The sequence below is a fragment of the Trifolium pratense genome, linkage group LG6, assembly GCF_020283565.1.
Source record: "Trifolium pratense cultivar HEN17-A07 linkage group LG6, ARS_RC_1.1, whole genome shotgun sequence".
Taxonomy (NCBI): Eukaryota; Viridiplantae; Streptophyta; class Magnoliopsida; order Fabales; family Fabaceae; genus Trifolium; species Trifolium pratense.
In genome coordinates, this window is record NC_060064.1 from 28,971,751 (window position 1) to 28,998,505 (window position 26,755).

At 30.7% G+C, this 26,755-nt stretch overlaps 2 protein-coding genes and 6 long non-coding RNA genes across 11 annotated transcripts; 4 read left to right on the forward strand and 4 right to left on the reverse strand.

Moving 5' to 3' along the window:
- Positions 1-1,303: 1,303 nt before the first annotated feature.
- LOC123888851 lies at positions 1,304-1,760 on the reverse strand. Its single transcript, XR_006802311.1, has 2 exons — positions 1,629-1,760; positions 1,304-1,539 (listed from the first exon to the last, which is right to left on the reverse strand). It is a non-coding gene; the product is annotated as an uncharacterized LOC123888851 (long non-coding RNA).
- Positions 1,761-2,552: 792 nt separating this feature from the next.
- On the forward strand, positions 2,553-3,856 carry LOC123888852. Its single transcript, XR_006802312.1, has 2 exons — positions 2,553-2,835; positions 3,685-3,856. It is a non-coding gene; the product is annotated as an uncharacterized LOC123888852 (long non-coding RNA).
- Positions 3,857-6,266: 2,410 nt separating this feature from the next.
- LOC123888856 lies at positions 6,267-7,138 on the reverse strand. The gene is made up of 2 exons (XR_006802314.1): positions 6,721-7,138; positions 6,267-6,620 (listed from the first exon to the last, which is right to left on the reverse strand). It is a non-coding gene; the product is annotated as an uncharacterized LOC123888856 (long non-coding RNA).
- A 416-nt stretch (positions 7,139-7,554) lies between these two features.
- On the forward strand, positions 7,555-9,815 carry LOC123888857. Its single transcript, XR_006802315.1, has 2 exons — positions 7,555-9,064; positions 9,723-9,815. It is a non-coding gene; the product is annotated as an uncharacterized LOC123888857 (long non-coding RNA).
- A 3,714-nt stretch (positions 9,816-13,529) lies between these two features.
- On the reverse strand, positions 13,530-14,098 carry LOC123888855. Its single transcript, XR_006802313.1, has 2 exons — positions 13,942-14,098; positions 13,530-13,839 (listed from the first exon to the last, which is right to left on the reverse strand). It is a non-coding gene; the product is annotated as an uncharacterized LOC123888855 (long non-coding RNA).
- Positions 14,099-14,232: 134 nt separating this feature from the next.
- On the forward strand, positions 14,233-17,190 carry LOC123888854. Its single transcript, XM_045938039.1, has 3 exons — positions 14,233-15,673; positions 16,710-16,754; positions 16,879-17,190. Exons 1-3 carry the CDS (start codon positions 15,255-15,257, stop codon positions 16,934-16,936), a joined length of 522 nt encoding a protein of 173 aa, XP_045793995.1. The 5' UTR covers positions 14,233-15,254; the 3' UTR covers positions 16,937-17,190.
- A 3,613-nt stretch (positions 17,191-20,803) lies between these two features.
- LOC123888858 lies at positions 20,804-22,402 on the reverse strand. 4 transcript variants are annotated; one of them, XR_006802319.1, is made up of 3 exons: positions 21,853-22,402; positions 21,344-21,540; positions 20,804-21,045 (listed from the first exon to the last, which is right to left on the reverse strand). It is a non-coding gene; the product is annotated as an uncharacterized LOC123888858 (long non-coding RNA). The 4 variants fall into 4 exon arrangements; XR_006802317.1 differs by lacking the exon at positions 20,804-21,045 and adding an exon at positions 21,721-21,741 and having other exon boundaries at positions 21,200-21,540; XR_006802316.1 differs by lacking the exon at positions 20,804-21,045 and having other exon boundaries at positions 21,200-21,540.
- Positions 22,403-22,708: 306 nt separating this feature from the next.
- Positions 22,709-26,062, forward strand: LOC123888859. Its single transcript, XM_045938041.1, has 3 exons — positions 22,709-23,055; positions 23,192-23,343; positions 25,242-26,062. Exons 1-3 carry the CDS (start codon positions 22,983-22,985, stop codon positions 25,416-25,418), a joined length of 402 nt encoding a protein of 133 aa, XP_045793997.1. The 5' UTR covers positions 22,709-22,982; the 3' UTR covers positions 25,419-26,062.
- Positions 26,063-26,755: the final 693 nt, after the last annotated feature.

Here is a 26,755-nt window from a genome sequence, read left to right on the forward strand (position 1 = left end):
TGTTATGGGATCACCAACATTCATAATTTTCCGTTTTGATTATGCATTTGTACTACTAATCATTTTGTTCCTATGATGTTATGGGATCACCAACATTCATAAACTTATCGTGTTTATTATATTGGTAGGGAGGGAGTATATTTTCATTGGCCCAAAAACCTCACCAACATTCATAAACTAAACCTTATAGGCTATGGTACATCAGTTCAAGGGAATATATTAGGACATCTTGTGTGATGATTAGTGAAATTTATTTTATAGATAATATTATGTATAACATGAACCTTTAAAATCATCTTGTGTGATGATTTTTTTTTATAGATAAATGCGAATATAGAATAATAAATGATTAATTTACTTAAGTATATATGCTCATTACCTTTTAGATTCATTGAATAATGGACGTATTTGGACTATATTATAGTCCAGATACATCTATTATTCAATGAATCCAAAAAACACATTTTTTCTTATATTTGTGTCCGAAAGGAGTATATTAAACACGCATTAGCCTATAGCGCGAGAAAAATTAAGGTTTCTTTATTTTATATTTTACAAAGAACAATTAAGGTTAATTCATAGAGTTATAGATAAATCTATTAAATTGAAGATGATACATCACCAATAAAACATTAATTAAAAGTTGCATAATTATTGCAGTAAATTATTACTCCCTCCGTCCCAAATTATAAGGGAAAAAAGCCCATTTTTTTTGTCCCAAATTATAAGAGAAAAAATCATTTTCAAAAATGTTTTTTCCTTATTTTCATAAAATTAAATGCAAATTGCATTTAATTTCTTCTCTCTCTCATTTTCTAAATAAACAACAACCAATAAAAATTATTTTTACATCTTCCTATGCAACTTATTCCAAGGAAAACCCACAAAAATATACTTCAAATTCTCATGTTTTACTTTTTCTTAATAAGTGTGATTTTTTTTATTTTCTCTTATAATTTGGGACGGAGGGAGTATACCTTATAATTTTGCCATGAATTTTAATTTTTCATATCTTTTAAAAGGAAACAAAGTATTTGAGGATGTTGATAAAAATAAAAGGAAGGGGAAATTTCAATTGAAATGTGAGAAAAACAAATGTATCAATATTATTATGACATAAATATAAAACCATAGACTCAAAACTAACATAAAAACTAATTTATAATTTAATTACTAGAAAAAAATTGGATATGCTTGAATGAAGACCATGATGATATCTCAAAATTAAGATATAGAAGAAGAAACCATAGATAATATTTTTTATGCTTTATTTAATTTCATTTGCATCATCTTACAAGGTAACTGAAATTAAAAAATTATAAAAAAAAATCATTTAATGGATGATCATAATAACTAAACAAGAATTCATGGAGTAGTGAATTTGTGTATTCTTTTGGGGTCTAACAATCCTATAATCTTTGGAGCTTTATGATTGTCAAGTACAAAAACCTTTACGACATTTCATTCTTACAGGTTTTGATCTAATCTGGTTGACGGAAATTACCGGACAATCACGATCAGTTTTACATGGAAAGTTAGCTATAATGTAAAGAGAGAAAAAACAATATTGTTATAAAATGGAATAAAATATTATGTTAGAAGTAAAGAAGAAAATTTAAAGGGTCTACCGTGTGAAATTTGTGTTGAAGCAAGAAATATGGAAAAAATGATTATCATAACATTAACAAACTTGAAAATTTTATCCATGTTTTCCACTTTTTGCATGTATCAAATAGAATTTTATTTTATTACTTTTTCCATATTTTATTTTATTACTTTATTACTTGAAAAATGAATTGTTTTTAATACTTACAGAGTTATAAAAAAGACATTTAATTTTTTATTTTTTTAATAATATTAAACATCTCTTAAGTACAATAATGTGTTAACTTGCCCCTTTACCACCTTTAGTAAGGATGTTAAGTAAAAATTTACAAATCAAAATAATTCAATCTTAATTTTTTTAACAAATTTTCATTATTTTATAATTCAATAGTTTTCAATATTTACAGAGTTGTAAAAAAACTTTCAATTTTTTTTATAATTATTAGATGTCTCTTAAGTACAACAACGTGTTAATTTGTCCCTTTAGCACCTTAGTAAGGAGGTCAAGTAAAAATTTACTAATCAACATAATTCATTCTTAATTTTTTAACAAATTTTCATTACTTTATAGCCTTTCATGATAGAAAAGAGATATTGTATTTTATATTAGGGTCAGGGTTTGAACCCAAAATCCCCCTCTCTTTTGTGACAAACCTAAAATCTCTCACTTATTGACCTTGAGAGGTGAATTTCTTGCCATTAGGCTACATGATAAATTAAAAAAAGTGAAAATCACAAAATAAGAATAATATTATTTGTGACACCCTAAGCTAGCCCCATAAATATATAAATGAAGGTGAACGGAGGAAACACAACAAAGTGGAGGGTGAGGGTTGAATAGTGCTGATCGATTTTAAAATCTTTGATTTCTTTCTTTTTTAAAATAACAAAATTAAGTTCTTTATCCGGAGGGAGAAGGGAGGAGTTGAATTGTGTTGATCGATTTTAAAATGTTTTATTTCTTAAAATGAATAAAAAAAAGAAGTTTAAGTTCCTTTTCAAAATATATATATAACTAAAATCAACATATTGAAGATGAGGATAAACCATAAATAACTTAAATAAAGTGTTCCAGATCATCCGAAAGCCTAACACACATGAAGGCCCATCAAAATGGGATAAGCACAATCACGTGGCACAATGACCACAGAACCAAGGCAATGACTTTTGAAGTTGTGACTCGAAAGCAGATTTTGTTCAGAATTTGGGGGACATACCTTCACTAAAACGGTAATTAATCTCTTTTTGTTACTCCAAATTTAGTGGGGTTTGATTATGTGGAAAGATAACTCGATTACGGTCATTTCAGTATACGTTTGTTGAATTATTGATCCAAATTGAGTTGTGTGGGAAGCTTTTAAGTTGTGACTCGAAAACAGAATTTTAGGGGGGCAAAATCCAAAAAATTATAAAACAGGGGAGGTAAAAGTCCGCGTTTTAAAATATGGGGTAAAATTTCGATTTAATCAAAACAGAGAGAGTAAAACTGCATTTAAGCTAACAAAAAATTATCTTTTTGGACTTTCTTATTTTTATTGGCCCAAAAACCTCACGTAAACTAGATCTTAGGATATGGTAAATCCAGTTCATGGGAACATATTCTTGGAAGTGAAAAAAAATTACTACAATTCAATTTAAATGAGATTAAGAGCATTTAATTAATTTTCCCAAAATTGAGATGACATACTTTATTAATTGCTCAAAATGAAATGTTTGAAAACCCTAGGGACAAATCTTATTATATTGCATAAACTTTTGTGAACATGTGCCAATGGAAATCATCACCGAAAAGAAGAATTCTTCAACATTAGAACGGGGTGTTAAACTAAGGATCTTGCTAATGTCTGGTCTCATGGATTCTTTTATAGATAATGGAAAATGCTAAATAGTGCCCCCGGGGCACTGTTTAAGGAAGCAAATATAGTAATATGACATTGAACTTTGTGCAGTCAACGTCTCGAAAGTCTAAAAAGTATTATTTTCAATTTAAAAATTTCCTTTTTTGGTTTCCTTAACCAGTGCCCCGGGGCACCGGTTAGCATAACCCTTGACATTTATATTTTATGTGTATATGTTCAGGGACGGACCCGGGGGGCAAGCAGGGGCTCCAACCCCCTCCCTATGCATATATGAGTTGCTAATGACACCTATTAATTTACACACTTTTGTGTTAGGTGCTTCTAAATAAATTATTGTGATTTTATATCTTATAATTTTGAGTTAAATATATTTTTTGTCTTTATAAAATTAAGAGACAATTTTTTGTAAAAATATTTAAAAATAGGGACTATTCTTATCAAACTACAAGATTTTAGAAGATGTTTTCAGTTAAAATTTAATAAGACTAAACATAAAAACTTGTTATTTTATAAGAAAAAAAAAATATTTAACTCTATTATTTATTATTAAAAAAAGAAATTAGGCCCCCCGTGTAAATAATTTTTGGATCCGTCCCTATATATATTATGTGTAGGCATCTGTATTGTTTTTGGTCCCTACAAATATATATCGTCAAAAAAAAAAAATGTCACTTTTGATTTTGATCACCGTAAAATAAAATAAAAAAATTGTTTTCACAAAAAAAGTCCATGAAGTGAATTTTATTTATTTATTTATATCCCTGCAAAATCTCAAAACTTTTAAAAGAATCCATGAGGTAAAATCTTTCTGACATGTCTAATTTCTAATTATTTGGCGGACGATGACTTTGCTGATCTGGATATTATAATTAACATTTTCATTCAACTTTTTTATTTGAAATTACATTTTCATTTTTAATAAAAAAAAATTAAAAAATAGAATCCCACATTTACGTCTCTCAGCTCTTGTTCCACCGAAATGTCGAATACTACTACCTCGACGAAGTCCAATCTCAATCCGGCGACCTCCTCGACGTTCAACACGACCTCACCACTCTCAAGAAATTCGACGGCGCTTACTATTGTAACCTCTTCGATTCACGTGTCGATAAAACTACTTGGCCTTATGGTTCTCGTGTTTGGAGTAAAAAGGAATGGGTCTTACCTGAGAACAATGATGATGATAATATTATTAGTGCTCTTGAAAGTAATTCTAACCTTTTTTGGGCTAAACGTTTTCTAGGCATGAATGATTTGTGGGTTAAACATTGTGGTATATATATTAGTCATACTGGTTTGATAAGGAGAGATGTTGTCCGAAATTTGTAGTATACTCCACAAATCTTACATAACTTTAAAACAAATTTAAGGGTTTCACAAGATTATTTTGGCAAAAAAAATCTTGAAGATTTTAAAAGACTTTGCGAGATTGTATTGATTTTGTGAGATTTTCGTTGACTATTTTAAAAGACTTTTTACAATCAAGATTCTTAACACAAGAATTTGTGAGATTTATAACACAGACTTTTAAGATTTCAAAATACTTTAATGATTTAATAAATTCGATACAAATTTCTTCTAAAATTAATGAATCAATCAATAATCAATGAAAATGAATCATTCCTTAAAAAAATCAACGGATCAATATAACCAATAAAATCAATGAACCAATTTTAACCAAAAATACAACCATGAATCGTAATAAAAAATGCAGAATTATTTTATTATGTTTTTGTTTGCAATTAGTTGCATAATTATTGGATTCATAAATATGAGTATAATAGAGAAAAAAACAATGAATCAAGTTAAAATCGATTTTCATATAATCAATTGCCATTCAAAACAAATAATGTAAAATTGATTGAAAAGTATATGTATGAACAATATAGCAATTGTCATTCACAAACACCGTCTATTGTCCTTGGAAAGTATATGTATGTACCAAAAAATTTACGAGAGCATGATCTCGTTTTTATGAGAGCATAATCTTTGCTGAGGAAAATAATTTGCTAAAATAAACATGGAATCTTGTTTCAAGAGAAGAACATAGCATTTGCTAAAATCAAACATGGAATCTTGTTTCAAGAGAAGAACATAGCATTTCAGTGTGACGCAGAAAGAAAAAGAGTCTTGATTAGTGTATGAACAATCCCACGGTTTTAAGTGAGATTGTTGGAAGAGTTTGATATTTATATTTTCAACTAAAAAGTCATGCAAAATCTATTTCATTAAAGAATCCATTAAAATTCATAGACTTTTGAATACCAATAGATATTTTATAAATGACAAGAAATTTCAATTGAATACCAACATATTTCATTGCCTTAAAAAAAATCGTGATTGTCTTAATTGAATACGACATGACATATTTATATTTTATAAAAATCTTAATTGAATACCACAAGACTTTTCTATTTTTAAAAAGTCTTTTAAAATCCCATGAAATCTCAATTGAATACAACCATACATCACATTTTTCATTAAAAATATAAATTTAAGACAATTTGAGATTTTAAGCATTAAATTATGAGGAAAGATCCGTTGACCTTAAGAGTAAATTTTTAAACTTAATCTTAATCCATATCTTAACTCTTAATATTAATTGTAATCAATAGTCTTGAATAATTACTAATAATTCTAGGGTAAGATTATTGTATACACACATTCTCACTAACAAGTTTATAATATAAGAGATAAGAGATAGCCGATCGATTACAAAATAGTTTGAAAGCAAATGGCATAAACCTACATATTACTCTTGTCTATGCCTTCCATCTCAAGGAATTAGGATGAATCATATATATTGAAGGTATGATTCGTTGTTATCGATGGGAGATTACCAATTGGGATTAAGTACAAAAACATATAAATTAAAATCAAGTATCCATTATTTTTATCAAAATAAAAATGAATATATCGATTAACTTGTAATATATGGATTACTATTGTTAAGAAACTCTCTGCAATTGATGGAGTATTCTTGTTGTGCGTTTGTGTATTCTTTTGGATATGACAATTATATAATCTTTGGAGCTTTATAATTATTGTTATATATTTATATACAAAAACCTTTACGGCACGTCATTCTTCTAAAATGCTTGTACCGGCCGAATTTAGTTCGCGGACAATCATAATCAGTTTTACATGGAATGGCAGCTGTAATGTAAAAAGAGAAAAAACAAAGCCATTAAAATGGAATAAAATATTGTATAATCAGTAAAGAAGGAAATTTGAAAAGGAGATAAAAACGGTTTACCAGGTGAAACTCGTGTTGAAGCAAGAAATAGGGAAAGAATGATTATCATAACATTAACAAACTTGAAAATTTTATCCATGTTTTCCACTTTTTGCATGTATCACATAGAATTTGATTTTATTACTTTTTGATTTATTTATATAGCTGAGGTTTTATTTTTTAAAAAAATTATTAGACGTCTCTTAAGTACAATAATTTGTTAATTTGTCCCTTTAGCACCTTTAATAAGGAGGTCATCAAATAAAAATTTACAAATCAAAATAATCCATTCATAATTTATTTAACAAATTTTCATTATTTTATTATCATTCTCGTGATAGAAAATGGATATTGCATTTTATATGTAGGTCGGAGTTCAAACTCCGAATCTCCCACATAATAACATTAAAAAACTTGAAAATTTATCCATGTTTTCCACTTTTTGCATGTATCAAATAGAATTTTATTTTACTACTTTTTGATTTATTTATATAGCTCATGCTATCCTTACATCAAATAAATTGTTTTTAATACTTACAGTGTTATAAAAAAGACATTTAATTTTTTATTTTTTTAATAATATTAAACATCTCTTAAGTACAATAATGTGTTAACTTGCCCCTTTACCACCTTTAGTAAGGAGGTTAAGTAAAAATTTACAAATCAAAATAATTCAATCTTAATTTTTTTAACAAATTTTCATTATTTTATAATTCAATAGTTTTCAATATTTACAGAGTTGTAAAAAAACTTTCAATTTTTTTTTTATAATTATTATTAGATGTCTGTTAAGTACAACAACGTGTTAATTTGTCCCTTTAGCACCTTAGTAAGGAGGTCAAGTAAAAATTTACTAATCAACATAATTCATTCTTAATTTTTTAACAAATTTTCATTACTTTATAGCCTTTCATGATAGAAAAGAGATATTGTATTTTATATTAGGGTCGGGGTTTGAACCCGAAATCCCCCTCTCTTTTGTGACAAACCTAAAATCTCTCACTTATTGACCTCGAGAGGTGAATTTCTTGCCATTAGGCTACATGATAAATTAAAAAAAAAGTGAAAATCACAAAATAAGAATAATATTATTTGTGACACCCTAAGTGTAACATCTCAAACAACTTTCAGGATAAGCGACTGACCCCACAAACCAACACGAGTCTTTCCAGCGTGCTTTGTCCTCACTCGCACGCTTTCCGGGAAAACTTCCCATAAGGTCACCCATCCAAAGACTACTCCAAATCAAGCACGCTTAACTGTGGAGTTCTTATCGAATGAGCTACCGAAAAGAAGATGGATCTTGTTGGTATAGGTAGTACCCATCAATCCTTATAAGCCTTCCTTCCACCATGCAGTCTCAAACCCGCACAGCCTCAGGATCCCTCTCATTCCGATGTGATTCGTTTTTTGCCTAGAAGCTGCCAGGAGCCGCTAATTGTCATGCCTCATGCACCGACAACCACTCCCCGCCCTCGTCAGACCCGGGCGTTACACTGCTCTGATACCATTTGTAACATCCCAAACTACTTTCAGGATAACCGACTGACCCCACAAACCAACACGAGTCTTTCCAGCGTGCTTTGTCCTCACTCGCACGCTTTCCGGGAAAACTTCCCAGAAGGTCACCCATCCAAAGACTACTCCAAGTCAAACACGCTTAACTGTGGAGTTCTTATCGAATGAGCTACCGAAAAGAAGATGCATCTTGTAGGTATAGGTAGTACCCATCAATCCTTATAAGTCTTCCTTCCACCATGCAATCTCAAACCCGCACAGCCTCAGGATCCCTCTCATTTCGATGTGATTCGTTTTTTGCCTAGAAGCTGCCAGGAGCCGCTAATTGTCATGTCTCATGCACCGACAACCACTCCCCGCCCTCGTCAGACCCGGGCGTTACACTAAGCTAGCCCCATAAATATATAAATGAAGGTGAGCGGAGGAAACACAACAAAGTGGAGGGTGAGGGTTGAATAGTGCTGATCGATTTTAAAATCTTTGATTTCTTTCTTTTTTAAAATAATGAAATTTAGTTCTTTATCAGGAGGGAGGGAGAAGGGAGGAGTTGAATTGTGTTGATCGATTTTAAAATGTTTTCTTTCTTAAAATGAATAGAAAAAGAAGTTTAAGTTCCTTTTCAAAATATATAACTAAAATCAACATATTGAAGATGAGGATAAACCATAAATAACTTAAATAAAGTGTTCCAGATCATCCGAAAGCCTAACACACATGAAGGCCCATTAAAATGGGATAAGCACAATCACATGGCACAATAACCACAGAACCAAGGCAATGACTTTTGAAGTTGTGACTCGAAAGCAGATTTTGTTCAGAATTTGGGGGACATATCTTCACTAAAACGGTAATTAATCTCTTTTTGTTACTCCAAATTTAGTGGGGTTTGATTCTGTGGAAAGATAACTCGGTTACGGTCATTTCAGTATACATTTGGTGAATTATTGATCCAAATTGAGTTGTGTTGGAAGCTTTTAAGTTGTGACTCGAAAACAGAATTTTAGGGGGGCAAAATCCAAAAAATTATAAAACAGGGGGGTAAAAGTCCGCGTTTTAAAATATGGAGAAAAATTCCGATTTAATCAAAAGAGAGGGAGTAAAACTGTATTTAAGCCAATAAAAAATTATCTTTTTGGACTTTCTTATTTTTATTGGCCCAAAAACCTCACGAACTTTCGTAAACTAGATCTTAGGATATGGTAAATCCAGTTCATGGGAACATATTCTTGGAAGTGAAAAATGAGATTAAGAGCATTTAATTAATTTTCCCAAAATTGAGATGACATACTTTATTAATTGCTCAAAATGAAATGTTTGAAAACCCTAGGGACAAATCTTATTATATTGCATAAACTTTTGTGAACATGTGCCAATGGAAATCATCACCGAAAAGAAGAATTCTTCAACATTAGAACGGGGTGTTAAACTAAGGATCTTGCTAATGTCTGGTCTCATGGATTCTTTTATAGATAATTGACATTTATATTTTATGTGTATATGTTCAGGGACGGACCCGCGGGGCAAGCAGGGGCTCCAACCCCCTCCCTATGCATATATGAGTTGCTAATGACACCTATTAATTTACACACTTTTGTGTTGGGTGCTTCTAAATAAATTATTGTGATTTTATATCTTATAATTTTGAGTTAAATATATTTTTTGTCTTTATAAAATTAAGAGACAATTTTTTGTAAAAATATTTAAAAATAGGGACTATTCTTATCAAACTACAAGATTTTAGAGGATGTTTTCAGTTAAAATTTAATAAGACTAAACATAAAAACTTGTTATTTTATAAGAACAAAAAATATATTTAACTCTATTATTTATTATTAAAAAAAGAAATTAGGCCCCCCGTGTAAATAATTTCTGGATTCGTCCCTATATATATTATGTGTAGGCATCTGTATTGTTTTTGGTCCCTACAAATATATATCGTCAAAAAAAAATGTCACTTTTGATTTTGATCACCGTAAAATAAAATAAAAAAATTGTTTTCACAAAAAAAGACCATGAAGTGAATTTTATTTATTTATTTATATCCCTGCAAAATCTCAAAACTTTTAAAAGAATCCATGAGGTAAAATCTTTCTGACATGTCTAATTTCTAATTATTTAGCGGACGATGACTTTGCTAATCTGGATATTATAATTAACATTTTCATTCAACTTTTTAATTTAAAATTACATTTTCATTTTTAATAAAAAAAAATTAAAAAATAGAATCCTACATTTACGTCTCTCAGCTCTTGTTCCACCGAAATGTCGAATACTACTACCTCGACGAAGTCCAATCTCAATCCGGCGACCTCCTCGACGTTCAACACGACCTCACCACTCTCAAGAAATTCGACGGCGCTTACTATTGTAACCTCTTCGATTCACGTGTCGATAAAACTACTTGGCCTTATGCTTCTCGTGTTTGGAGTAAAAAGGAATGGGTCTTACCTGAGAACAATGATGATGATAATATTATTAGTGCTCTTGAAAGTAAGTCTAACCTTTTTTGGGCTAAACGTTTTCTAGGCATGAATGATTTGTGGGTTAAACATTGTGGTATATATATTAGTCATACTGGTTTGATAAGGAGAGATGTTGTCCGAAATTTGTAGTATACTCCACAAATCTTACATAACTTTAAAACAAATTTAAGGGTTTCACAAGATTATTTTGGCAAAAAAAATCTTGAAGATTTTAAAAGACTTTGCGAGATTGTATTGATTTTGTGAGATTTCCGTTGACTATTTTAAAAGACTTTTTACAATCAAGATTCTTAACACAAGAATTTGTGAGATTTATAACACAGACTTTTAAGATTTCAAAATACTTTAATGATTTAATAAATTCGATACAAATTTCTTCTAAAATAATAATGAATCAATCAATAATCAATGAAAATGAATCATTCCTTAAAAAAATCATCGGATCAATATAACCAATAAAATCAATGAACCAATTTTAACCAAAAAAACAACCATGAATCGTAATAAAAAATGCAGAATTATTTTATTATGTTTTTGTTTGCAATTAGTTGCAGAATTATTGGATTCATAAATATGAATATAATATAGAAAAAAACAATGAATCAAGTTAAAATCGATTTTCATATAATCAATTGCCGTTCAAAACAAATAATGTAAAATTGATTGAAAAGTATATGTATGAACAATATAGCAATTGTCATTCACAAACACCGTCTATTGTCCTTGGAAAGTATATGTATGTACCAAAAAATTTACGAGAGCATGATCTCGTTTTTATGAGAGCATAATCTTTGCTGAGGAAAATAATTTGCTAAAATCAAACATGGAATCTTGTTTCAAGAGAACAACATAGCATTTCAGTGTGACGCCGAAAGAAAAAGAGTCTTGATGAGTGTATGAACAATCCCAGGGTTTTAAGTGAGATTGTTGGAAGAGTTTGATATTTATATTTTTAACTAAAAAGTCATGCAAAATCCATTTCATTAAAGAATCCATTAAAATTCATAGACTTTTGAATACCAATAGATATTTTATAAATGACAGGAAATTTCAATTGAATTACAACAGATTTCATTGCCTTAAAAAAAATCGTGATTGTCTTAATTGAATACGACATGACATATTTATATTTTATAAAAATCTTAATTGAATACCACAAGACTTTTCTATTTTTAAAAAGTCTTTTAAAATTCCATGAAATCTCAATTGAATACAACCATACATCACATTTTTCATTAAAAATATAAATTTAAGACAATTTGAGATTTTAAGCATTAAATTATGAGGAAAGATCCGTTGACCTTAAGAGTAAATTTTTAAACTTAATCTTAATCCATATCTTAACTCTTAATATTAATTGTAATCAATAGTCTTGAATAATTACTAATAATTCTAGGGTAAGATTATTGTATACACACATTCTCACTAACAAGTTTATAATATAAGAGATAAGAGATAGCCGATCGATTACAAAATAGTTTGAAAGCAAATGGCATAAACCTACATATTACTCTTGTCTATGCCTTCCATCTCAAGGAATTAGGATGAATCATATATATTGAAGGTATGATTCGTTGTTATCGATGGGAGATTACCAATTGGGATTAAGTACAAAAACATATAAATTAAAATCAAGTATCCATTATTTTTATCAAAATAAAAATGAATATATCGATTAACTTGTAATATATGGATTACTATTGTTAAGAAACTCTCTGCAATTGATGGAGTATTCTTGTTGTGCGTTTGTGTATTCTTTTGGATATGACAATTATATAATCTTTGGAGCTTTATAATTATTGTTATATATTTACACAAACACCTTTACGGCACGTCATTCTTGTTAAATGCTTGTATCGGCCGATTTTAATTAGCGGACAATCATAATCAGTTTTACATGGAATGACAGCTTTAATGTAAAAAGAGAAAAAACAAAGCCATTAAAATGGAATAAAATATTGTATAAGTAGTAAAGAAGGAAATTTGAAAAGGAGATAAAAACGGTTTACCATGTGAAACTCGTGTTGAAGCAAGAAATAGGGAAAGAATGATTATCATAACATTAACAAACTTGAAAATTGTATTCATGTTTTTCACTTTTTGCACGTATCAAATAGAATTTTATTTTTAACTTTTGATTTATTTATAAAGCTCATGTTCTCCTTACATCAATTCAATAGTTTTCAATACTTACAGAGTTGAAAAAAAACTTTCAATTTTTTTTTTTTTTATAATTATTAGATGTCTCTTAAGTACAACAATGTGTTAATTTGCCCCTTTAGCACCTTAGTAAGGAGGTCAAGTAAAAATTTACTAATCAACATAATTCATTCTTAATTTTTTAACATATTTTCATTACTTTATAGTCTTTCATGATAGAAAAGATATATTGTATTTTTTATGTAGGGTCCGGGTTTAAACCTGAAATCCCCCTCTCTTTTGTAACAAACCTAAAATTTCTCACTTATTCACCTCAAGAGGTAAATTTCTGGCCATTAGGCTACATGATAAATTAAAAAAAATGAAAATCACAAAATAAGAATAATATTATTTGTGACACCCTAAGGTAGCCCCATAAATATATAAATGAACGTGAACCGAGGAAACACAACAAAGTGGAGGGTGAGAGTTGAATAGTGTTGATCGAATTTAAAATCTTTTATTTCTTTCTTTCTTAAAATGAATAACAAAATGGAGGGTGAGAGTTGAATAGTGTATATATTTAATTTATCCATTGTTGTTAAAAAAAAAAAAACATAAAAACTAAATTTTAACTTGAATGGAGACCGTGATGATATCTTAAAATTAAGATATGTATAGAAGAAGAAATTGTTGATAATATTTTTCATGCTTTATTTCACTTGCGTCATCTTAAAATACAAAACTAATAAGCTACGTGAAATTAGAAAAGTTAAAAGAAAATTCATTTTATGGGCCCATAAAATGAGAACTCATGGAGTATTCTTGTAGTGCGTTTGTATATTTTTTTTGGACCTGACAATCATATAATCTTTCGATCTTTATAGTTATTATCCTATACAATAACCTTTACGGCATCTCATTCTTTTAGGACGGCGGAATGGGGAGATGGTAGGTACCGGACAATCACGATCAGTTTTACATGGAATGGGAATGTCAGCTGTAATGTAAAAAGAGAAAAAACAATGTTATTAAAATGGAATAAAATATTGTATAAGAAGAAAAGAAGGAAATTTGAAAGGGAGATTTAAAAACGGTTTACCATGGGAAATTCGTGTTGAAGCAAGAAATAGGGAAAAAATGATTATCATAACATTAACAAACTTAAAAATTTTATCCATATTTTCTAATTTTTGCATGTATCAAATAGAATTTTATTATGTTGTAAAAAAAAAAGGAAAATTTTATTGTAAAAAAAAAGATAGTATTTTATTTTATCACTTGTTGATTTATTTATAAAGCTCATGTATGTTCTCCTTACATCAATTCAATAGTTTTTAATAGTTACATAGTTGAAAAAAAAACTTCCATTTTTTTTTATAAAATTAATATGTCTCTTAAGCATAACAATGTGTTAATTTGTCCCTTTAGCACCTTAGTAAGGAGGTCAAGTATAAATTTACGAATCAAAATAATTTATTCTTACATTTTTAACAAATTTTTATTATTTTATAACCTTTCATTCTCGATAAAAAAAAAAGATATTGCATTCTATATGCAAGACCGAGGTTCAAACCCGGGATCTCCTACTTATTCACCTAAAGAGGTGAATTTATAGCCATTAGGCTTCAAGACAAAAAAGAAGAAGGGAAATCGCAGAAGCATATGCCGCTTAGGAATGATCAAACACAAGTAATGTTTTATCAACGGTCATATCAGACCAATCAATTATAATTCAAAGCATGTGATTCTATGACAGTTAGGAATGTAAATGGATATTCATGGGGGCGGATAGTATGATATCCATGTTAGCCTCGTTAGATAAATATAATATCAATATCCGTTCCATATCCGTGTGGATATCCACTAAACGGATAATTCGCGGATTTTGAGGTATCCGCGAATATTAACAGATATTCATTGATGATAAATTTTTTTTAAAAAGTATTATCCAGACAGAAGGAGTATAAAAAGGATTTGGATCCTCTCCTTCACTCTCCTCTCAATCTCTCTCCAACCTCTCTATCTCTCTCTTAATCTCACTCTCTCTTATTATTATTTTAAAACTTTTTATTGAAGAAAAAGATTGAAATTAAGAGAAAGATAGAGAGGATGAAAAGAGACGGAGAAGAAAGTGAAGGAGGAGATTCAATCACGCATAAAAAGGGACCGTTGGAATATAAAACTTAAATGTAGTGGGGAGCAGTTACGTCTTTATTTTATTTTTTAAAATCCACTAAATTGGCCACGTCAGCTGTGTAAAACAAGTGTATGGCTAGAGAAGTGTCAACTAAACATTAGCTTTAAGTCCAAAAAAAAAAAGTGTCAACTAAACATTATCTTATAGAACAAAAGCAAAAGAGGATAAATAAATAAAGAAAGAAAGTGGATGAGATTTTCAAATATAGAAAGATAATGTTATTTTGTGGCCCAAGTTTATTGCCACACTATGGATCCTCTGTGCCTAATTTTCTACATGTTGAAAACCATCATCATCATCATCATCAATTGAGTAGAAGAAGCTTAATCATCACTTGCAAATCTCATCATAGTGAGAGTATCAAAAGAGTATGCTACAACTCCAGTCTAACACTTGCTACCTTTCTCACAACTGCTGTAGTAATAGCTTCAATTGCAAGAGCTGAGGAATTTGAGACTCTTTCCAACATACCTCAAACTCTATCTGGTGAATGCAAAACTCAACAAGATTGCAAGAAAGCTAAAATACAGAAACCTAAGTCAAGGAAAGCAGAATCATGTACAGGTAAATGTGTCACTACTTGTATTAGAGGTGGTGAAGGTTCTCCTGGTGAAGGCCCTTTTAATGTCATAAGGTACATAATATTAACTATATATAGTTTAGTTATACTGTCAAAAAAAAAAAACTATAGTTTAGTTATGAATATATGATAATTAATAAGTAATTAGTACCATCCACAATGGTATTCTTAATTTAATTAGCACTCGATCACTTCAATTTCAATCCAAAATGAATAATGTTGGAAACTTACTGAAATAGTGGGAGTACCGGGATTCGAACCCCGAACACTGCATTTTTCATGCAATGCCCCAATCAATTGAGCTATGCTTATGGAACCAGAAACATATTTTTTAACACATACATTTTAACACACTATTTTTTATTGGTTTATATTCATAAGGTCCTATAAAAAAATGTGGGGTCATATAAATTTTATGAAACTCATTTAAATTTTAACCAATAAACAAAAATGTGTTGAAATATGTGCGTTAAGAGAGTGTATTGTTAGTACTTCTCATCCAACATATAAAAAAACAATGGAAGCGGATTCCTTGACTTTTGCCCGAAAAAGGCAAGTATATGCATTTATAAGAAATTTTACACGGTTACTCCGGTAAAAACTTTGTTTTTAAAATTTATTAAACAACTAATATATTTAGCTTAAATTTTATTTTTTTTAATATTAAGGATTAGAGATGGTATTTTTAAGGTGTTGTCACCCGGGGTTGTAATTTTTTAGTGTATTTCTTTTGCAATTGAGTGTTCATGTTGAATTTGTAAGTTTATTAAACAACCCATTTTTAGAAGATATGATTGTAAAATTTTGGACAATAGATTCGTTGTGAGACATAGTCTTAGTGGTCTCCAAATGTTTTGGACAAAGAAGGGGACGTGGGAAATTATTGAGGGTTGGATTGATCTAATGGCGCGCAAGCAGTGGAAGGTACATTGTCTTTCCTACGCAAAAGTCAAAAAATCTGCTCCATACAAAGATATGTTAAATAGTCTCACCGATAATTCTACATCATTAAATTTTAAGTAGCATACATTGTGGATGTTCTAATGTAGCACTCAGGATATTCGCGACTGACGGCCTTATTGTTTTTCAGACCGTTGGTTGTTTTTAAGCAAGGTTTTCGAACTCGTCAATACTGGTAAATGTCTTCGACTTTTTGCTATAATATGGTTATTGCTTAATCACCAGATCATAAAATTGTCCAAGTACCAAATTATCCTCTCGATTGATGCTTACATTCATTCCATATTCCTTATGTGCAGTTTGGTGGAATGTTCTGATATCTGCAATTTGATAAACAGTGCTGACAACATGCCTTGAATTTAAACTGCATCGGTATTAATAAACCTTGTATATATAATGTGAGTGCTTCACTTATTTCATTTTCTATATATAAGGGACGGCCCAAGCATAAGACAATTCAAGTCCTTGCTTTAGGCCTCACAAAGAAACTAATTCTTTTTAAGCTCACTAGGCCTCTAAATAATCATTTGTTTATTATATATAGGCCTCAAATCCAAATAATGTTAATGTAATTATTCGTTCATTTATTTATTTGAATTTTTCTTTTCCCACACCTTTTTTTTCTACCCTGATTTTTCATTTTTGTCCTTGTATAAAAACTTCGGAATGTGTTTTTCGAAGTCTACCACAATGTGAGAGTCCTTTTTAGCTAAAAATTAGCTTGATGAAGAACATGAAAAAGAGATTTTTTTTTTGTTTTGTTTTGTTTCGAACAAGCAATGAAAAAGAGAAACATTCCAACTTCAATTCAATAAAAACTTCTCAACCCACCACAATATTTTTCGTTCACCCCCTAGCGCGCAAAAAAAATTGGAAAATACGTTCTGAAGTGTTTTTCTAGTGTAAAATTTACACTATAAAAAATTCAAAAAATATTTTCCAAATTTTTTTGGGGTAAACAAGAAAAGTTGCGATGGATTGAGAAGTTTTCCAATTCAATTAGTCCTCAACCTAGTAGAGCAATGGAAGGCCTAGAGGCTGTGCAGGTTGCAGGCCCATAGCAGAGGGTCTCCTAATTTTGGGCACCAATTTTATTTTAGAAAATTACTCGTAAATAACTAGCAAAATAACTATAAGGGAGTTACTTTTGCCGCCCTATTGGTTACTTAAATACTATCCACGACTTAAGTAGCGGACGGTTTTTTTTTCCCAAAACGCTCTATTTTTACGCATCCGCTACTTAAGACGCGGATGTGTAAAAATAGGGCGCGCTAGTACAGTAGGTGGCAAAAATAGCTCTCTAACTATAATGTCTGCTCTATAACAAAGATTGTGAATTGGCACTGTAACCCTAGTGTTTTGATGTTGAAGGGCACATGATGATCGCGAGACTGAATCCAGGGTAGCCTAAGATCTTGGGTTATTTTTTATAATTTGTTTATTTTATAGATTTTTTTGGGTCAACAATATATTACTCACTTTATTGTGTCTCGTCATATAAGTATTTCGATGTTATTTACAATTTAAATAATATGGTTTTAGTTTGTATTTTCTTTTTTGTTTTTTGTATATAAACGAAATGGTAAATTATTAAAAACTCACTCACACAATTATACTTCCCTCACTCATCTCTTGATGTCTACGATTTTTGTCTTGTACGGTATTAAAATTGATCGTGTTGTGGGAGGCATTGCGGCTGCATTAGGAGTTTGCTTTGTCTACTGTTTTGTTCGGTTCTGTTCGCGCCTTCAGCCTATCTGTAAGTAGTCAGTGCTGAGAGATCTTAATAATACATGCGATATTGAGACTTTTGAGATTGGAGATCTGGTGTGATGCGTGGGAAATTCTGCTTGTCCATTATTATTATCTTGTATTGGTTTGCACTAGGTGTAGATTCACTGGCTGACCAAGCAGGGCATAGCTTAGCGGCATAGGAGCCGACTCGACGTCAGCGGCTTCGTGCCGCACTGGAGTGATCCAATATGTGGTTCCGCACGTTCCACCACTTCTCCGTTCATTTCCAATACTGATCGTGAAACACCATGAGGAGCAGGATGTTGAGGCCTAGTGCTTCCTTTAGCATGTTGCATTAGATCAAGGTTCAGGAGCTGTTTTGGCTTGTAGCTTAGTGCTTCCTTTAGCATGTTGCATTAGATCATACTCCCCTCACTCATCTCTCGCTCATTCAGCCTCTCTACAAAGACAAAAAGGTGTAATTTTGTTATTTTTAAAAAGTACTCCTTCAATCCCAAATTATAAACACTGTCTGAAAGAAAAAATTTGTTCCTAAATATAAGTCATTTTCAAATTCCAAGACACATTTATTATTTTTTTTCAAATATATTACATTCGGTCTTTTTTATAAGGAATACTTTAAAAAAATCACACAGATAAAAAAAACACATTATACATGATTATTTTCATTTAATACTCTTAAAAATTTAAATAAAAATAACCATGTTCATTTATGAACACGACCCAAATTCACCTTATAAGACTACTTGCAATGGACATGTTGAATGATAAATTCAAAATAGTTACAATGATATAGTTGAATGAGAAGTTGAAACACATGTGTGTTAATTGGTATTGAATTTCTTCAACCCGTTGAGAAGAGAAGTGGCGGGGAGGGAGTAAGTAGCCATCCTCCACTTGACAACATATTATATTATTGGTTGTTGAAATTTTTAGATTTTGATCTCATCCTTATTATTTGGGGTCAATTATTTCGTAGTAAATTAATTTTTTTTTTAATTTTTTTCACCAAAATTCATCATTTTTTTCTCTCTATAAATAGAGTATTGATTCATTTGATTTGGACACAGAAAAAAAAAAAAAAAAATTCCCTCTAATTTTTCTATTTAGCCTTCAATGAACTCTTGTTTGTAGCTCGAAACATCGTTTTAGTGAAATGGATCTCAACAATAACTCTTTTAACACCCAAAATTCTACTGATTACCCTTTCAACTACCCAAATCCCAACAACTATAGATTTCGACCGAGATTTTTCTATTGCATAATATGATTGTTGAGGATGAACAAGATACATATGCTCAACATTGGACATATTATGATCAATTTGAGGCAAGTGGGTCTAGTACAACGGAGCCATTTTCGACCGAGGTGCTACCTGCATTTGTGAATCATGTCCGTGTTAGATCTGCAATGCGTGATTCAAATGTACATCACGAATTGCATGCAGATCTAGTCAAAGACATATGATCAAAGTTCGGAATGTTTCGTGATTAAATAAGTTGTTTGCGAGTTGAGTATATTGTACTAATTAAGTTTTATATGTGTTTCATTTTAGGTGTATTGTATGCTTAGTGTATTGCATTGCATTTTAAGTTTTTGTAATTTTATTTGTTTTAATAACGACAATCTCTATATCTCGTCTTTATTACTTGCAAAAAAAAAAATTAATTAAGAATATAAAATTAAAACAATAAATTCAAATACATTATTAAAAAAAGAAAAATTATTTAACTCTTAATTATTTTAATTTTATTTCAATCGATAATTGTTATTAATATATAATCACAAAAATAAAAACATAAAAGAAAATAAGTATATGAAATAAAAATGGTGGAGTAGGGTGTTGAATTTTATTAAACAAAACATTGTAGTGAATAAAAGTTGAATTATTAGATGGAAGAGAGAAAAAATGATATCAAATATAAAAAGTGAAAAAAAGTGAATGTGAAATTTTTTTCCATAGTAGATAGTCTAAAGTGGTTTGAAATTAAAATACTCTTATAATGACATTCAAAATAATCACACCGTTCATGTCCTTGATAAGAGTAATATCTGCCTTGAAACTCAAACAATTTCTTCTTTTCACATCAAATCAAAGTCCATTCATGTTTACTAGGGGTGGACAACGGGCCGGTTTGGGTCGGTATGGGCCCAAAACCTCAAACCGGCCCAATCCACGGGTGGAATCCACGGGACCATATCAACCCAAAATCTACTAACGGTTTGGACGGGTTGGGTTTAAGCAGGTTACGGGTTAGTTCGAATGGGTTGTTCGAGTTATTGGGCTGGTCACTTTGTAAGGCCCAATAACATATTTTTGCTTTTTTTTTTGAAATCGTATTACCTTTTACTAGATTTCTTATTTTACAGAGGTCCAAATATTTAAATTGGGTTGTTTTTATATATATACACATTCACAACTTGGTTTTGAAATTTTCATAGGCCCAAATCAGAATGACTCATATCAAATATTAAAATTTAAATAACTAAAATCACATGCATTTAAATTTTAATAGGCCTAAATTACATACATTGAAATTCTAATACAGTAAAAAAAAATTAAACTAACTATCAATGCCTTAATGTCTAATTTCAAACTGAATCTAGATTAAACACCCCTACATATCATACTAAAACTAGTTAACAATTCAATAGTTCTTCGATCTTGGATCCATGAACTTAATAATTGGCTTGTGAGTATTTCCAATAACCTGAAAAAGATAACCAAAACAACTAGCCTTAGGAAAATACCAAGTATATCAAGTGGCAAAATAGAATATAGAAATCTATGCATTGGACAGGTTATTTTCATCAATTTCTTTTTTTTACGCAAAATTCAACTTAGCATAATACAAATTAAAAACATAAGGTCCTAAGTAAAAGCCAGATTATAATATATAACCATGCAAAAGAAGAAAAAATCTCTAACACTCAAAAACTTATGAGCTCATCAAAATCTGAAATAGGGTGCCATCTTCATAGCCTAGTAGAAAAAACCCAACACTTTACCACCAACATTCTTTCTCCTTGCCTCTTCATGATCCATGATACCAGCAGAGGTTGTCCAGACAATATATCCAAACTGTCTTGAGGGAAGCAACCTTGCAGTCCATCCTTCAACCCCTTTGACGCGGATATCGAAACGAGGACTAATAACACCGCACTTATTCAATCTACCATTCAATTGAACCACAATTTTTCCAGCCCTGTGAAGGTTATTTTCATCAATTTTCATTTAAAAAAAAATAAAAAAATATAGAAATCAGGAGCTTGATTAATAAAACAGAACAAATTATAAAGAACATTAAATTCAAAATAAAAATAACAAAATCATAGAATAGATTTTAAATTAACCAGAAAATGCAAATGGTGTTTACAATGCTTACCTCTCAAATATCACCACAGATCTATAAAATGCAAAGAGGATATAAGATTATCAAACCCTACACCTTAACTAATAAAATAAATAAATTATCTTAGTCAAATAGCAATATGATCAAAGGATTTAAAGGGTCTACCTCTCAAATCTCACAGATCTAGAATAAAATCAAAGGATTTAAAGGGTCTAGCTCTCAAGTCTCACAGATCCGGAAAATGCATCTGATAGATGGAAGATTCTCAAAACCTAACTCGAAAAAAAAAATGTTAGTCAAATAGTAACATGAAAAACCCTAACTAGAATAGGAAACTGAAAAACAGAAAAACAAGAGAAGAAGAATATGGATGGAAAAATAAATTAACCAGAGCATTATCTTTAATTGAAAATCCTAAACCATAGGCAGCAATATATCTTTCTTCTTGTGCATAACATGATAGAAAAGCAAAAAGAAAATTGTTAAAGAGTAGTAAAATCTTAAAACGAAAAAGAGAGAAGAGTTGAGGAACGAAAACAGAGAAGAAACAAACCATATTTCTAAGAGAAGATTTACGGTGGTGGAGGTAGCAGCGGCGGCGAAAACGCCATTAGATTAGGGTTCAAATTTTGTGTGTTAATGGTGAGAGTGAAAGAAGAAACGACTGAATGAGAGAGAGAAGGAAGTATGTTTGATCTAACCCTAGAAAATAGGATAAAACGCTGCGTTTGTTGTTCAATAGTATTAAAATATTATTTTTATATGTCTATTCCGGTTTGGTTCGGGTATCCGTGATTCAGATTTATTGAACCGGACCCGACCACATGTAGTCACAAGAACCCGTAAAACATACCCGCGGGTCCAGAAAACCGTCCAGATCCGACCCAGATTGGTTTTTTTTGCGGTTTTCAGTGGGCTGTGCCGGTTTTTCGGGTCTTGTCCACCCCTAATGTTTACTACTAGTATTACTATTTGCCTCGTGACTAAACAAAAACTTCACTGTCACAATTTTCTTTATACAGCTACGCAAACACAAAGTGATTTAACAAATCAGAAACATTACTCAGCTTTCTCAGTAGCTAGACTAATTTATTAGAGTTGTCAAGTCACTGATAATGTGTTTGTTCAGAAGCATAGGATGCTCTGAGACTTTGAGTTTAGAACCCTTTCCCAACACACGCTAACAATATTTACTCCTATTTTAATTCTCTTTACATTTGTCTTGTCTAATAATTTGTCTTTATAAAGCAACTTATACAACGCTCATTCTTCATCCAATAGACAACTTTCTTTACATGCCCAATTTTCCCTTCAAAATATTCACAACTTATACAACTCTGAATCTTGTTCCACCATGTTTCTATTTAGGTAAGTGATATTTATTGTTCATGTTCATACTGTGAACTCTCTAAAATAGAGTTTCTATATTGTTGTTACATGAATTACCTTTTTTTTTTGTGTGTTTTAATATTGCTATATTTTGATCTGCAATGTCCACTTTTAGGTAACAATTTGATGCGCAGTTTCTCTTTAACTGTTAAAGATATGATATTCTCGATGATAAATTTTGTTGCATCGGTATCTACAATGCACTTGGTCTTTGGATCTACATTGACATTTCAACCGGCTGTGATTTCTTTGATTAATACTCGTAAGGTGAGTGAAAATGTTTCAATTTTATTACTACAGTTACCCTCACTTTTGGTATTGGTCCCTATACTTTAATTTGTTGGCTTTTGATCCTTGCAATTTGAAAATTATTTGCTTTTGGTCCCTCCGTTACTTAAACGTTAAAAAAAATGGGTATAAACTAACGGAGTGCCACGTGGCCCAATCAATGTAAGCCACGTGGCACAGTAAAAAGACTCACTTTTATGATTTATATTTTGAAGAAAAAATAAATAAATGGGGATTTAATATTAGTATTTTATTAATAGAAATAAATAATTAAAAAGTAACAAAAATTGCATAAAAAGAGGGATTAAGTTATGCTGCTCTTCTTCTTCGTGAGACAACAACCATCACAACTCATTCGTGTTCTTGTTCTTCTTCATTTTTATCAACAACATTCACATTCATGAACAAATGCGACCAAGTATGGGCAGAAATTTTACGAAAATCGATCTTCGAACAACCAGATTCGAACTCAAAAAAGGAACAACACAAACGTTCCAAGCACCAAACAGTTGGTCCCGTTGATTCTGGGGAAGAACCAGTTGTAAATTCGACGATTCCGGCACGAAACATGCTCAACCGGCGACTGCAGTTCCGTCGAAATCAACCGCAACTGAAGAGGCTTCCCCGGTTACTACCAGATTAGTCTCATTGACGGTTACAATCTTCCGGTGATCGTGGAAACCAGCGGCGGTTCTGGTTCAGGTGAGGCTACTGGTTGTGGACAGGATCTTAACCGGAGGTGTTCTTGCCGTGATTCTGCTTCTTCCCTTAGCCTTATATTTTTTAATTTAATTAATAAAAATAATATATAAATATTAAATAATAATAGTGGTAAAAGTTATAAAAAAAATATATAAATCATAAAAGTAAGTCTTTTTGTTGTGCCACATGGCTTACATTGATTGTGCCACGTGGCACTCCGTTAGTTTATACCCATTTTTTTTAACATTTAAGTAACGGAGGGACCAAAAGCAAACAATTTTCAAATTGCAGGGATCAAAAGCCAACAAATTAAAGTACAGGGACTAATACCAAAAGTGAGTGTAACTACAGGGACTGATGACATATTTAAGCCTTATTTTTATCTAAACTGTCACCACATAACATATATAAAATGTTTTACTAAAATTATAATATGATTATTATAAATAGAAGAATTTGTATAATTATTATATATTTTGGTTACTCTATCAATGGTAAATTCTTAGGAATTTTAATGTTTTCAGATTACCGATTACCAACACCTTAGGAAATTGTAAAATATCGCAACTATTTTCATACTTTCATTGATCAAAATATGGTATACAATACTGTCTTTGAATTTATAAATTTTTAGGTTTTCAGATCATTAGTCAAAAACATTTTCATTTAAGTTTTGTTCATGATATTTAGGCAAATGTTGACATTCCTATAAATTTTTACAAAAAATGGAAAACCGGATTTATGAAACACAAATTTGGGTGGATTAGGGGTCCAAAAAAAATAACGTTATGGTCATGTATCACAAGTCTAACTATGATATGAAACTAACTGAAGGAGTGTGTGTTTCCAAGTCTTTTGGATTTGTCAAACCAACAACCCTAAGTTATGTAATCCAAGAAAATAAGTTTTGGATGAGAATTTTACCTAAAGCTCAGCCTGATCAAAAACATAAAATTGGGCCGGAGATAATCACAATTGAATCAAGTTATGTCAAGTCGAAAATAAATTCATCTAACAATTTTAGCCATAAGATGAATGTCATTCCTGCATCTGCGAACAAATTTTCTCTCCCGGTCATCTAAAAAGACATTAACCACACCAAGTATGGTAAGTTAGAAAATAATTTTTATATTATATTTATTAATTTATTAACAATGTTTCTTTATTTTTCGTAGTCACAAGTAATCTGGCTAAATCATCACACAACGACTATTGAGGCAATATTCAACAAAAAAACTACCAAACGTCTATCGACCTTACTTTCTGAAGCAAGAAAAAAGGTCGCAAAGGATCCATCAAAACCACTACTCTGGCTCGCTGGTAATTCATACCCTCTCTTATGCCTCAGATGAGAAGAGGAAAATTATAAGGCAAAATGTCGACAAGCATCCTTGTACACTGATGTAAGCTGCAAGTTGTTACCTTTTACATCAATATCTTGAATGTTTTCGGAACATCCCAAATGTTGACCTGAAAATATACTTAACAAGTAAGATAAACCCTATATAGAAATGAAAATTAATGTATGACAAGCATCCATGTATACTGATGTAAGCCACAAGTAGTTACTTAGTGATCCCTCAACTTCTTCGACTGATCCATCAATTTCTTCGATACTTTTGACACGTCTATCATTTCCAAGAAGAACAAAAACAACAGAAATACTGATGAAGCCAATTGTGTATGAGTACACTCTGGAGGTTTGAAATCTGCCGGAACACTTCACCTTGAATTCATTCAACGTTTTGGTCGTCCACCCACCTTTCTGGAAATGAATGAAATGATGTACAAGTATGCAGGTTCCGGTGAATAAATAGAGATATGATGTTCTCGATGATGATAATTTTTATTGTATTGGTATCTACAACTAACATTCTGCGATGGTCATTGCTTTTATAAATGATATAAGGTGTGATATGAGGTTGTTGCTATATTTAGTCTAAAAATAAAACAATTGCCTATACAAAAAAATGATTGTTTTATACGACCGTTTAGACAATATATTTTGTAATAATCAATGATAAAAGAAAATAATTGAGAAAAGAGAAAAGAGAAAAATGTTTCATTTTATAGACTTTAGCTAGCTAGCTAGGTATACTATTGGCCGGAGTGAATTGCATAGCCTAGCCTCTCTAGTTGTCAATAAGAATAGGCCATTGTCCAAGACTATTAACTATGACCACCGTTCAAAACTCCGACTACCAATCACGTTTGAATTCTAGAATGTGAAACCTCATAGACTTTTGTTTGAGTTCAACGCCACGAACCTGTGTTTTCAAAATATGGATTTTTTTCAATGGTCGAATCCTAGGACTCGAGCATAATAATTTTGGCGATTCCAGGCACGGGCACGAAGGTTAGGTGGCCCGAAAAGAAATTGAATTTTTTTTTTCTACCCCAACAATTGTCTATCTACCTCAATATTAATTTAATTTTGAATGGACGAATTTGCCCTCATATATAAACTAAAATTTTGAAGAAATTTTTTTTATTACTGTAACACTTTGGAAAAAATGTTCAGGTATATAAAATTTTTTTATTTTTTTTTTGTTACCTGAACACTTTGAAAAAAAGTGTGCAAGTATGTAAAATTTTTTCATAATTTTTGTTACCTAAACACTTTAGAAAAAAATGTCAGGTAAAATTTTTCTAGACACTTTTGACCGCAAACAAAACAAACACAGACAAC